Genomic DNA, 14,855 nt, shown 5'->3' with positions numbered 1-14,855 from the left:
TCCTTCCTTTTTGCTTCTTCTTTTTTGCTTCTTTGATAGAAAAACAATGAAAAGTTACACTTTTTCTTGCAGGTACTAAGGTGATAATCACCATCTGTTTTTCCTTGTTTTTAAACATGTAAAGTTTTTTCTATGTATGTTTACACTTTATGTTTACATTCTATGTTTACACTTTACGCTTTACGCTTTATACAAAAAATCATGGAAAGGGTTAAGAAAACCTTACCCAGAGATCCATGGGATTGAAAGGGCAGGGTTAAATAGCCAGACTGCAGAAAGTTGTGCAGAAGCTATGAATAAGGTCTAATCACCGAAACGCGTAAGCTTTGATGCTATTTTTTATTCCTTATGCTGTGTCATGTACCATTGTACTCCTTTTTAATGGATTTCAAATAAAATTTTGCTACTTTTTATCCTAAAAACTGACGTCTGATGTCCAGCTGGAAATAGTTCTTTTTCCTGTCTAATGCTGCCTGCACCTGTGACCGAGGTTTGTCCGTGCTGGAGTGTCCAGAGTCAAGACCAAGAGGATTGTTCGAACGGAGAGGGTGAGCTGATTTCACAAAAGTATCTTTGTGATAGTTTTTTCTGTGTGTACTATAATACTGCCCTCTATGTACAGGAATATAACTACTATAATACTGCCCCCTATGTACAAGAATATTACTACTATAATACTGCCTCCTATGTACAAGAATATAACTACTATCATACTGCCCCCTATGTGCAAGAATATAGCTACTATAATACTGCCCCTATGTACAAGAATATAACTACTATAATACTGCCCCCTAGGTAGGGGCGTAACTAGGATAGGCTGATTTCTGCATTCCCCCCTCCCCTTTAACAATAAATATATACATATTTGAACACTCATTTATATACACACATAAAGTCCTATACTCATACACACGCTTTTTTTTATACATGTACACACTCATACGCACAAATTTACGTATTCATATATACATTTATACATTCACAAATAGAGTACACATAAATTCATACATTATATAAACTTATATAAAACACAGCTTGTTGCCAGTGATGCTCCCGTGATCCCTGTCTGGGATCACGGGCGCTCCCGTGTTCCTCCATGTGCCCCTGCTGCAGCCCCTGCGCCAGACTCACCTGTCCCGGTTCCCTCTCGCCATTTGACTGCCGTGTGCGCGTCCCCGCCACTGTTTGGTGCGCTGGCTGCACACCTCCACCTTATAATCCGGCACCTCCCTTCCTGCCTTGCTTATGCCATAAAGAAAGCTTCCTTGCAACATTGCAAAGTTTCCCTGTGTTCCTGCTCCTGAGTCCTGTGTTGCTGTGTTACCAAAGTACCTTCGTGTTCCTGTGTTACCAGAGTCCCTCCGTGTTCCTGTGTTACCAGAGTCCCTCCGTGTTCCTGTGTTGCTGTGTTCCTGTGTTCCCATTCCCATCTGCGTGGACCTCCCGTTGCTGACCCCGGATTGGACTCGACCTTGCATCTCTGCCGCCTGCGCTGACCCTGAGACCATCTCCTGCTAAGGTACCTCGACCTCGGCTGCCATTGCAGGCTAGTCACACCTGTGGAAGGACGTGGTGATACCCCGCCACAGCAAGTCCATCCCGCTTTGCGGCGGGCTCTGGTGAAGACCAGGTGCCACTTAGACTGCGGTCCCAGGTGTCGGCTAGTACCACCTCCTGCTGTGGTCCAGTGGATCCACTTATCCCATATCCTGACACTTGTACAGGTGTATAATAAATAATGATAAATGTGCCCCATACTGTGCATACATACATATAGCATATAGACATCATGCACACATACAGTACATACACTATATACACGCCATATATATAATTTACACACATACACTTTATACAGCATACACATGCACACATATATATGTGGGAGAGGCCGGCCAGTAGCAGACAGAGCCGTTGGGTCAGTCCCAAATTAAGAGGCGCAAATAAGGTGGGTCTTATGTCATGTCAGGCATGTGTGCTCCTTACACCCCCGCCATTATCTTAAAGCAGATACCAAAATACCCTGCTGCCAGTGTACACACCACATTTACTGCTCAGCAATACTGGAGAAGGAGAACTTTTTGTTAATAGACCTACAAATATCACATAATTATTTATTTTTCTAGAAGGGACCACCACACGAGTTATGCTTAGATTTCTTTTTTTTTTTTTTTACAAATTTTGACAAAGTTTAAAAGGTTCTCCATTCTTGCTCTAGATGCAATGATGGACGATCACCGCAGCCTGTTATCAGCTTATCACTGAGCCCTATATTACGAAAATTGATTTTCCATCTTTTCATTTTTTCAAGGGAATCTGTCACCAGGGACCTCATTTTCACTTAAGACAGGTTGCAAAAGCCTATTACAGCTGCATTGCAAATATGCCTTCTGCTCTACAATATAATTAGGTGTTATAACTTACCTTGCACCCTGGTAGAATCCTCTGTGTAGTCTCAGGGGTTGGGCTTTTGTTTGGATGCATTTCAAAAAACAACCTGTAACTTGTCTGTGCTGCTCACTCCTCAGCTCTCTGCCCCCACTTTTTGCTCCTATATAGCTCCTCCTTCCTGCTCCTTCATAGAAGTCAGAGCCTGGTGAGCTGACATCAGTGGGGAAGAGAGGAGCTGTACATCAGCACAAAAGTGAGGGCAAAGAGCTGAGGAGTGAGCAGCACAGACAACTCACATGTTGTTTTTTGAAATGCATCCAAATCAAAGCCCTACCATTGGGACTGTACAGAGGATTCTGTCAGGATGCCAGGTAAATTATAACACACAATTATATATCAATGCAGATGCTTAGAGACTCATAGACCCAATCTCAGAGCCTGTGGAAATCTTCTTATATTTGTTATCAATGGCCACCTTCCTTCTACAATCAATTTTTATAATTTTGCTAATGAGTCTGAAGGGCTAGGGAGTGTTACCAGAGCCCTCCCTGCCTTATAGCTAACTTTAGGTGTCTGCAGTGAAGTTTTATTATTAATCCTGGTTCCCATGCCCAGAAGATTTAAAAATGAAATAGTCACATGGAACAAAAAATACTTTTGTCTTGAGTTAAACTAAAATGTACCTTTTTCAACCTGCATACAACTTCAACTTAAAGAACACCTGTCACTAGGTATCTGTAACAATTTTTGTCACCACTACCTGTTAGAACAGCTCACAAGGATTCCATCCCAGCCTTTGGCTACATTCACACGATACTACGGTACGGCGGGCATACAATGGCGCTGCGGAGAGGAGCAGGGATGAGCGCAGCTCACCCCGCCCCTCTCCATAGGAATATACAGCGCAGGGTGCCGCATTACGTAGAAAGATAGGGCATGTCCTATCTTTCTACGGGCTACAGAGTGGTACGGCGCCGTGAGCCCATAGAAGTGTATGGGGGGAGTATATACGTCGGCCATATATTTGTGTGAATGTAGCCTTTATCTAGTAAATTCATACATTAATCATTGTAAAATCATATTTTATTTATTTATGTAAATGGAACTGGGTATATGGAGAGAGAAAGTGATGTCACCCTTGTTACCCCTCCCCCTGCTCATGTCTGTGTGTAATGTATGCTAAAGCATTGCTAGTGCTTCGATAGGGCCGCGAACACCAGGAAGCACATAGAGGAGCCAGCACCAGAAGTGTCACATCATTATACAGGCTGTCAGTTATGTGTTTAGGAGTATCTCATGCACACACAGGCTGCAGAGGGTGCCAGCACCAGGAAGCACATAGAGGAGCCAGCACCAGAGGTGTCACATCATTATACAGGCTGAAGAAACACAAATAGGAAGCAGGCAATGCTTAAATAAGAACGTCATGCATCAGATCATAATTCTTAACTAAACAACAAAAAACAATGCAAGAAAATGACAAGTATCAAAATTTAAAAAGACAATAAAAACCACTAAAAAGGTGCACAATGAGTTAGCACCTGTATGTGGACAAAAAAAGGCAATGTTCCACCTACACAGTTCCCATACCCTGCCAAAATGTATAAATGTAATAAAAAATCTGCAACAACACATCCTCTACCAAATTATCCAATGAGTCTCAACATGAGTGACCAGGAGGGTGATACCCTCTGATATACACAACACATATAAGGCAAGTAAACAATACAATACCAAGGTATAGAGCAGTGGTGGCGAACCTGTGGCACGGGTGCCAGAGGTGGCACTCAGAGCCCTTTCTGTGGGCACTCAGGCCATTGACCCCAAGAGCTCACCAAACAGCACCAAAAGTGATAAAAGTGAGAAAGTGTTGATAGAACTGCAGTATCTTTGTAGGTCATCCTACTGGACCCTACATTCTTACTATACAGAGAGACCCTGGTGAGAAGCTACAATGATAGTCTGAGTGTGCCCTCCTTCTTTCAACTGTATTAGTGGCCTCAAGGGGCCGATACGATTGAAAGATGTTGAAGAGCAGGTAGCAATAAGTTACTGCTTAAAATGCAATGTTGGCACTTTGCGGTAAATAAGTGGATTTTGGTTATAGTTTGGGCACCCGGTCACTAAAAGGTTCGCCATCACTGGTATAGAGTAACGATTGAGTTGGAGTAGATGAGCGGCGAGTGATTAGGCACAGAGCAGGGGGAGGCAGACCCCACCCTTTTTTGTCACTAACTGTGACTTCCTCAGGGGTAAGTAAGGGATAGAGGCAATGCTTTCTAATGGCAGTATATGAAAATATATTTAGTTTTGGGTGGTTAATTTGTCTGACAGGTTCTCTTTAAAGACAAACCTATAGAATCTATCTTGTACGTAACCCAGGTACTGCCTGTACTGCGATACAGCTGCAAGATATGGCGTTCATGCTGATGATCTGTTACAATGTGCCTGGGCCTTTGCATGGGTTAGGTTTGCAGATTCACAAGCTGTTACAGTTTACAAGGAGTACTTTCCACTGTGTGCTGAAACTTCCTCTGCTGCAGTAAGATTACATGAGGCAGGGGGGAAGTGCTAAGAGAGCAGAGGAGGGCAGTCTAACAGCCTGTGAAGCTACAACACCGAGGGGCTCTGCTGACACCTCAAGGAGCATTTCAGGCTAAGTAGCACATTTTTAAAAGTTGATTTTAGAAGGAAGGAGATCATGGATAACATATGTAATATACGATTACCAGTGACAGTGGCTGGATTTATGAGTAAGTGTCATAGGGGTACTTTGAATAAATATTTAGGAATTATAGGTACACAGCTCTTTGCATGCCACTTGCTTGTTACAGAGCTTCTACCAATATAAAGGCCATGCTTGTGTTATGCAAGGCTTGCGGTGGTTGGATGCCTTTTTCCCCATTGATCACATAATAATGGCCTATCGTGGGGAAAGAACATCACTCTAAAATAATGGTCATATGTTATGGGTAATTTCTAAGTAGTGTGTAGAAGCAACAATGGTTCTTACGTTCTACTAAATGCCGGATCCATAATCCTCCTCTGTTTGTGCCAATGACCATAATCTTGATCTGTCAATAAACCTGTTCCCATGAATCTAAAGAGGATAAGAAGTATTAGAGAAAAATATGTAGCAATAAACACAAAACATACACAAATCAATACACCAAAAGTCTAGTCACTTGCCAACTAAATCTCCCAGCACTAGACAGAACCCTACTGTATTATGGACTGGACTGGGTCCTATCCCAATGGTAGCATTAGTGAAGTTACTTTGCGGCCTTTTTGGATCAAATTTGTCATTTTGGCCAGGAAGGGAAACATATATACTTAAAAAAACTCTCACCAGGTTTTACCCCACTAAACTACTTCCCCCTCAGGTAGGGTATGATATGTCCTTTCTACAATTCCTTCTTTTATGGGAAACGTCACTTGTTTACTAAAAAAAAAAAAATATATCCCCCAAAGTCAGGCCAAATATTTGTCTCCTATGCTGCGATTACAGAAGGCCGCTGTTAGATATCTGAGATCTAACACCGGCTCAGCTCCAAAACCAGCATCATATTTATACTGTAGACTTTTTAAAGGAAATCTAACACTCCATAAAAGCAAAAATACACATTTCATACTCGTCTTCATCCCGATTCCGGAGATTGTCTTCTTTAATCTTGACACACCGGGATCACCTAAAAAAAAGACTTTTAAAAAGCAGGCCGGAGCACAGGGACGCAATGTCTTGCACTCTGGGCTGCTAATTATTCATGCCTGACATCACCTCCCTCTCCAAGCATTGGGAGAGGGAGGTAGTGAGGGCTCCAATAATTAGCAGCCCTGTGCTCAGGCCTCTGGCCAGGTGATCCTGGTGTGTCAAGATTAAAGAAGACAAGCGCCGGGATCAGGATGAAGAGGAAGACAGGTGAGTATGTGTATTTATTATTTGCTTTTCATGAATGGTATACAGGCAGTCCCCGGGTTACATACAAGATAGGGTCTGGAGGTTTGTTCTTAAGTTGAATTTGTATGTAAGTCGAAACTGTATATTTTATAATGGAAGTTCTAGACAATTTTTTTTCTTTTGCCCCAGTGACAATTGGAGTTTCAAAATTTTTGGTGTAATTGGACCAAGAATTATCAATAAAGCTTCATTACAGGCATCTTACAGCTGATCATTGCAGTCTGGGACTATAGTAAAGCATCCAGAGACCTTCACCAGAGGTCACAGTGGGTAGAGGGGTCCGTCTGTAACTATGGGTTGTCTGTAAGTCGGGTGTCCTTAAGTAGGGGACCGCCTGTATTTCCTTTAAGACAAAGTTCAGTAAATTGTGTGCATACAGGGTACAGACAGAAAGGGGTATAATTGTAAGATCAGATACACAAAGAAGCATGGGAGACACAACTTATAATATATAAGACTATAACTTATAATACAACTTATATACAACTTATAATATATAAGACTATTTTCAAAATGAATACATTTTTCTGTTGAATGCATTAAAGCAAAATGGTTCCAAAGAAGAGCCTAATGTGTAAGCTGTTATTACCTTGCTCCAAACATATTTGCAACATGTTTATAGAAATCATCTTTGTTGTATTTTGGCGACATTAGGAATTCCTTAGGAAAAAGAACAATATGAAGCATAAGGAAGGATAAAAAAATAACAGGCCTTGTCTCGGGCCATGCAAGATATATGGAGAAAAACAACAAAAATAGCCCTTGAGGTTGAGCTTTCCTGATATTCAAATTACTATATGCAAGGCAAATAGTATTTATTGATAGTATGGTATACTATTCATTTCATTGTGATATTTATTACAACATGCTCCCATCCATTACATAACAACAATCACAAGTGAAAGGACCCTGCCTAGATGACAATGACATTTCCCCCTATAATAAAAAAAAATCCCTTGCTACACTACAAAAAGCATTGCCATATTCGCCCCGTTTGCCCGAGACTATACTTATTGAATATCAAAACAACAGAGCAAAATCGTGAAATTCATTAATGATGTTCATTTTGAATTAATATGAAAATTTTTTTTAAAAAGTACTATAAATTACAAAAAAAGCCTTTTTTCCACTCTTAACCCCAAATAAAAATGAAAAAAAAAATGTTAAAGCTTTTATTACCTTTTTGCGTGTGTCCCAAAAAAACACAGCAAATTTTAAGGTAGCAAGCAAAAAAGTCATGGCCCTTAAACCAGCGTTTACGAAAATTCGCTAAAATTGCCCAGTCACTAGAGCCTTTTCAGGCCGTGTCACTATGGGGTTAAGTAGATAGGAGAGGATGGACTGCAGAACAGTAAGGGTAGGCCCGCATGACAGGGCCTGTTGGGAAGGACCATTGCAAGGGGGTGGGAGTTGGGGGAGAGGGAATTGCCAAAGGGAGTGGTTTAGGATCGCCTAGTTGAGGGATTTTTGTGAGCCATTTTTGAGGCGCAGGAGAACGCGTTGTTCTGCTTTTGTAAAATGTAAATGTAATGAAATGTAAATGCAGGGCATTAGACACATTATTGGCTTGCTAATAACAAGAAGATGGTTAGGTGACTTTGAACTCAAAGGTTAATCTGCTATAGACATATTTGGGTACTTGCCTTAACACCTTCTGGGCTGATTACAAGTACGAATGCTGTGTGTAATCCATTTAAACGTATCACTGGTCCATATTTTTCAACCCTAGAAAATAAATACTATTATGACACACAAGACACTTGGTGTGAAAACATGTGAAAACAAGAAAGGTAAGTACGCTAATTTATCATGTTTGTATTTCAGAATTCTGGCTTCCGAAAGTCACAAAATAGAGCATTTAAAACTTTTGGGGCTCACTTGCTCAGAAATCTCTCCATTTTGTGTTTAAACTCATTCATTTCATAATGAGTGGGACAGTGGGGATGGTAAGGGGGTGGTGGTAAGCCCGCTGAACAGTCTGTGGTACAATGTGGCTGGCGTTGGTGAATTGAGCAATACATGATGTCCCAGATGTGCTTGATTGTATTCAGGTCTGGGGAATGGACAGGCCAGTCCATAACATCAATGCCTTCATCATGAGGCCTAACATAGTCCTGAGAGACAACATCAGAAAGAACCCAGGGCCCTCTTCATCTGCATATAGTCTCACAATGGGTCTGAGGATCTCATTCCAGTATCTAATAACAGTATGGAAACCTCTAGCTAACACAAAGAATTGCCTCCCCACATTGTTACCCACTGCCAACTGGTCATTCTGCCGGATCCTGCATGATGCACAAAGTTATCCATATCGTCACGTCACGGCTGTCACATGTGAACCTGCTCTCATTCGTGAAGAGCACAAGTTGCCAATGTCAAATCTGCCAATCTTTGTGTTTTCTGGCAAATGTCAATTGCCCAGCATAGTGCTCTAAGTGACCAAAGCAGCCAAAAAGGGTCAGAGAAAGAAATGGTCTCTGGTCACCACCAATAGAACCAATTAGTATTATTTCTACCTGTTGTCTGTTCCAATTGCACAACAGCAGGATAAATTGATTCAAGATCAGCGTTGATTCATAACTGGACAGGTTGAATTTCACAGTGTCAAGTTTTATTGAGTTGGAGTTACATGTAGTATGTAGTAGTTACATGTATGTAGTCTGCCTTTTATTTATTTTAGTAGTGTACATTTCGTATTGCTGCATCACAACCCAACCTAATACATTTACCTGATGCATTTGTAAAACAAAATGCAAATGAATCATGTGAAATAAGAAAAATGCATTGAAATACAGACTGTGTGCTGGCTATATATTTTCAGACCAAGTAATGCCTTGTACCAGGTCCATCATAGTTGTATATGATACAAAGAGTCCCAGCCTCAGCAAATGCCTTTCTGGGGTTGGCGAGCTTTGTGTGCCTACTATTTTCTTTTCTGATTTTCTGCAGATCATATGTATTTTATTGATTTTGGGACTTTTTAAACAAAAGTTGCAAAACATTCCCCAAAAAGTTTACAACAGCTCTAAGCTATTTCCTATTCCTGGTAGGGGCAGCTATGGATTTATGACACTTTTGTGACTTCCACATCTGGAATCAAATGATAACTTAAGGAACACTACAGAAAACTCACCCATGGCGATCTTTGAAGGGAGATTAAAAATGTAAATGCAAAATGCAAAAATAGTTGCAAAAGTGCACATGCACCAAATAAAGTTGCAAATAAAGAAGAAAAAGCCAAACCAAAAATGTGGACATTGGTGGACATGTATCCTTATTTTTGCTTGTTTTTTTTCCTTTCTTTTTTGGCATTTTTTCTGTCATATCTCTAGTGAACCTTTCCCTGCACCTTGTGCAGTTTGCCTTATGTATCTTTATGTATCCTGAACGCTGAGCAACCGGAACTGATCTGATATGCTGAGTTCTGGTTGCTCAGATTCCGGACCTATGAAAAGTGAACTTTTAATCTAGATTTACAGCTGACAAGTCAGTTTATTTTTTTACTGACGTGCCTGGGCAACCAGTTGTTGTGTTTTCTAAACAATGTGGATTAGATTGTGATCCCTATTGAGGACAGGGACCGATTTGCAGCGCTGCGTGATCTGTGTGCGCTATATAAAATAAAGGAATTCATTATTAATGTTAACCCAACATTGTGAATGGACCACCTTTCCACTCAAACATCTATAGATTGGGTGATTTGATAAGAAAGAGTGATAAGAAAGGGAACCAGTGCTTATATGCTTTCACAATGCTTTTTGTGAACCCTTTTAACACTGCTCCCTGTTCATTCTTTAAATTGTGTGCGTCATGGTTTTCCTTCTGGAAGGTATGGGACCCTTTCCAGAATGTGTGCAGAGTTATAATCATTGTGGTAATTATAGTATTAGATCCTATTAGCACATAGGACAAATAAGACCCTCATAATAATAATAATTCATAAATAGCAAGTATTTAATTATGAATTGTTATTGTCTCAGATTAACTTACCATTCCAGGAAAGTGTCGTAAACAACCAAATTATTCTTCATCTGCTTCATAAATGTAGGTGCGTGTCCAAAGAGAAAACTGTAGAAAAAAAAATTGGGGGGAATTTATTAATTTGTGACACTAGATCTGATTTTTTTTTTTTTTTTCATTCAGGAAGCGGTTTAGAAGTAGGTGCAGGAAGAGTGTCAGAAACAAAACCTGTGCCAAAATAGTGAGACATAAAAAAAGACATAAGTTTCAGAAAACTAAATCTGTTGGAACAGGTGCAAAATAAAACAACCTGGGATAGCCCGACAAAAAACGGCTCCAAAGCATTAATAAATTATGAATATGTTAATATTTATTATATTGCTCAATGGCTCAAACCCAGCATGTGTTATCTAAAGAATGGCTTATCCATTAATAAGGATACCTGCAGACAATTCTCGGGCATGAAAAAAGGGTGTTTTTTTCTCTTTTTCACAGCCAATTTGCATCAGTTTGACATAGAGGGGGTCATTTACTAAGGGCCCGATTCGCGTTTTCCCGACGTGTTACCCGAATATTTCCGATTTGCGCCGCTTGTACATGAATTGCCCCGGGTTTTTGGCGCACGCGATCGGATTGTGGCGCATCGGGGCCGGCATGCGCGCGACAGAAATCGGGGGGGGCGTGGCCGAACGAAAACCCGACGTATTCGGAAAAACCGCCGCATTTAAAAACCGAAAATGTGTCGCTTGGGGAGCGCTCACCTTCACCTTCTATGGCAGTGATGGCTAACCTATGGCACTGGTGCCAGAGGTGGCACTCGGAGCCCTTTCTGTGGGCACTCAGGCCATCACCAGAGAGGACTCCAGGTATCTTCCTTCAGTCCCAGACAGCCCAGGACTTGCTGTGCACAGAGCTATTTTAAGTGACAGTTCTACCTGGGGCTATGTTCTGCTTTATTGGTGCCTCAGGTGCTGGTATCAATGAAAACTGTGACAGAGAAGGGAGTAAAAATCACAAATTACATTTCTGTGTTGGCACTTTGTGATAAATAAGTGGGTCTTTGTTGAAGTTTTGGCACTCGGTCTCTAAAAGGTTCGCCATCACTGTTCTATGGGATGGTGCATTCCGGGGCGTTAAGATTATTTTCGGCGCTGCAGCGCCACCTGGTGGACGGCGGAGGAACTACCATCTTAAATCCCAGCCGGACCCGAATCCTGTGCAGAGAACGCGCCGCTGGATCGCGAATGGGCCGGGTAAGTAAATGTGCCCCAGAGTCTTCTGAGCTCATCATAAACTATAGTCAATGGGGGAGAGGTATTGTGTGGGTCTTTAGACCAGTGCACAGTAGACCTAGACAGTTCCCTGTTGCGTAAAAAATTAATCATTGTCTGATGCTGTATGATTAATCTGGCGCAGTGTAAAGCTGCATTCACACGAACGTATGAAAATGGCTGTATATACAGCCGTAAAAACGGCTGCTTAAACGCATGCATTCTCATTCTCCTTTAAAAACGCACTGAGAACGGACGAAGAATGGTCCACGAACGCACCGTGTGACAGCACCCTAAAACATCCTCTACTTTCTAACGGATCAGTCGCACTGTCATTTAAAGCGTTGGCCTTGGGCACTAGTGAATTAATAAGTATTGCATTTAGTGCAGCCTTGTGCTGGCCATTCTAAAAACGGATAGTAAACAGGCGATTTTCACTGTTGTGTACATCAGAAAAGTAAAAATATGATAGTAACAGGGTGAAAACTCCACCCATGCATAACATTATTTTATGTATCCTCCTAGCTTTTTACCTGTCCCTGGGAGGTCCAGGAATATGGTCATACTTCATGTGGATGTAGTGGATGTAGCCACAGTAAACTAGGAAACAGATGACGACCAGGATCAGAACCAATATAGCAGCCTCTGAAAGCAAACTCCACACCCCCATGTCTTCTTCTTGTACTGAGACAGGTAGCAGAGCTGGATAGGGACTGCTTGTGCTAGTTAACACAAGCACAGAATCCTAACAAGGAACTGCAGCCTTTACAGTAGTCATAGTGTCCCTCCCCCAGGAAGTAAAGGACGTGTTTCTTACATTCTTGGGTGAGGCCAAACACATAAAGGAAAGCTCTCCAGAGCTCAGTGAAGTCACTACATAGCGTTTCCTAGAAAGAGTAAGGCAGCTTATTGCAACAATGATGCAACTCAGGGCAGGTTTATATTTTATGGTAGCCTAGCATTGCAAAAGTTGATACATACATAAACAGGGAGGGATGTCATAGTCCTTGTTGATTTATGGGCGAGTAAGTGGTATCTGATTTGGGTCACAAGGATCTGCCTCAGAAACTTGGGCACAAGCGACAGGTTAACTGTATAGAAATGGATACAAGACTGAGGAATGAAGGGAGGTTTGCAAGTCTGCAATAAAGTGAAAGTCTGTTGATAATGCATAGTTTAACAAAGGGCTATAGTTGGACATAAGGATGCGGTCACACAGTGTGTTCTTGGTGCCTTTTTTAATGATACTCTGTTTAACCCCTTCCTGACACAAGACAGGTACACCTGTAACTGACAACCGACAACCTGCAGCAGCACCTATGGTAGCAGACAGCTCTGATTGTGGTAGGTAACCTGTTTCGGGTGCCGTCACGGAATCAAATGCACTGTGTTGGCTGCGGACGATCACATATGCGCTTGTATGCAAATGTCTTGTATCGTCTCAGGGTGCAGTCACACGTTCAGTTTTTCAGATGCAGTTTTTGATGCCCAAACCTGGAATGGAGTAAAAGTAGGAGGAGGAGGAGCACCTTGTAATTATTTGTCTCAACCCATTATGATCCACACCTGCTTTTGGCTTCAAAAACTGCACCTGAAAAACTGAACGTTTGAATGCACCCTAAATGCAAAACACGGGGTGTTTGCATACAGACGCTTATGTGATCGTCCTCGCCCGGTCCAGTGCGTTTTTATTCCATTCTAAACTAAAACGCAAGATGTAGCAAAAATTAATGCAGCATAAAACAGGTTTTCTGACTCTGTGGGTCCCCTTCATAATTTTATTTTTTTCATTTCTAAGAACTTTGGGTGTTTTTTTCTTCTACTATTATTTAGTACCACAAGAGGACACTAGCATGCAATCTGTTGATAACACACAACAGAAGTTACTTCTGTGCTACATGGACTTCAATTAGAACTCCTGCACTGCTCACTGGGATCGGTGAAATCAGCATCACAAAGTGGGGTCTCTTTTTTTGGTTCATCATGTCCATCAAATATGTGTTCCTTATCCTGTGGAGAAGTTGATAAATGTAATTTATGGGCACAAAAAAATTTAGTGCCAGTATGGAGAGGTCTGTTGGGGTACTCAAAGTTATTGACTATAAGACTTCTGGAGAAAAAAGGTTGATCCAGGGATTCTTCTGGTTGCCATGTTTTGACTGCAGTCATACAGGCCGGATAAGTTATCAAAGTTCTGTAGTTGATGGAGAAGAATTGTCATCTGTGAGGAGCTACCAGGACAGATCAGAGGTAGAAGGTCGGTGCTATGACTGAGTTACACAGTAAGTGATGTGTATATCTCCCTTTTGGCAGCCCTGGAGTGCATTACATTTCTGGTACTATTTAGTAATGTGCAGTATATTCCCCGCTGGTATATATTTATGTATGGGGTGTACTCTTTACAGCAATATTATTAGTATTGTACAGGTATGTGGATATTGGTGTGGTTATTTATATATATTTATTTATGTGCACCCATATCTGAGTGTTTTTATATATGGTATGTGTGTATTTGTATATATAGTGTATATATGGAGCTGTGTTTTTATATGTCTGTTAAGCATGTATGGTGTGTTTGCATCTGTGGAGTGTATATGTGTATTCTGAAAAATAATGTGTGGGATGGGGTTGGCAGGGAGGATTTACATATATGGGGGATCCCGACTCTAAGTTCACACCGGGGTCACTGGGGTCTTGTTACGCCACTGCTTATCAAGTCTCTAGGTTAGCCATTACATTTTACAATTACATTCATGACATGTGACCAGTGACATCATCGCAGGTCTCGCAAACTTCTACCAATAGCAAACTGTACACCATGTATGTGATTACCTGAAATCACAGCAGCCTCCATGGAGGATGGAAAGGAGGAGAAGTCCATGGAGGCCGCTGTGACTTCATATGGTCAGATACATACACGGGGTACAGTTTGCTATTATTAAGAGGCCATTATTATGATGTCACTCTGGTCACATGACATGAACTGTGACCAGTGAGGAGGCATAAGGCATGTGGAGGATTAGATGAGAGGGGCCAGATGAGGAGGACACACCCCCTTTGATGCCATGTATATAAAGATAAAGGTGATTTATGTGGATGTAAGCAAAACCATTTTTAACTAAATGAAGGGTGTCAGTCAGTTAGTAGAGCTCTATAGGAACCTGTCACTGGTTGTATATGTGCAAATGTGGTGACAGGTTCCCTTTAAAGAAAATCACAATCAAGCATGACAAACAACGGACACTTACTCATAGATCCAGGTACTGTGACTGTGG

General features: G+C 41.4%; 1 protein-coding gene across 1 annotated transcript in view; it reads right to left on the bottom strand.

Annotated features, from left to right (window-relative positions):
* LOC140069851 (cholesterol 24-hydroxylase-like) overlaps window positions 1-12,358 on the bottom strand; it is a 36,764-nt gene extending 24,406 nt beyond the window's left edge. Inside the window, exons 1-5 of the mRNA XM_072116039.1 lie at window positions 12,114-12,358; window positions 10,340-10,417; window positions 7,993-8,074; window positions 6,939-7,009; window positions 5,405-5,491 (exon numbers count right to left, since the gene is read on the bottom strand). Coding sequence (XP_071972140.1) covers window positions 5,405-5,491; window positions 6,939-7,009; window positions 7,993-8,074; window positions 10,340-10,417; window positions 12,114-12,250 — 455 coding nt within the window. The 5' untranslated portion in view covers window positions 12,251-12,358. The remainder of the gene's footprint in view (window positions 1-5,404; window positions 5,492-6,938; window positions 7,010-7,992; window positions 8,075-10,339; window positions 10,418-12,113) is intronic.
* Window positions 12,359-14,855: the final 2,497 nt, after the last annotated feature.

The sequence above is a fragment of the Engystomops pustulosus genome, chromosome 7 (assembly GCF_040894005.1).
Source record: "Engystomops pustulosus chromosome 7, aEngPut4.maternal, whole genome shotgun sequence".
Lineage (NCBI taxonomy): Eukaryota > Metazoa > Chordata > Amphibia > Anura > Leptodactylidae > Engystomops > Engystomops pustulosus.
This window is presented reverse-complemented; position numbering and strand designations above follow the sequence as displayed.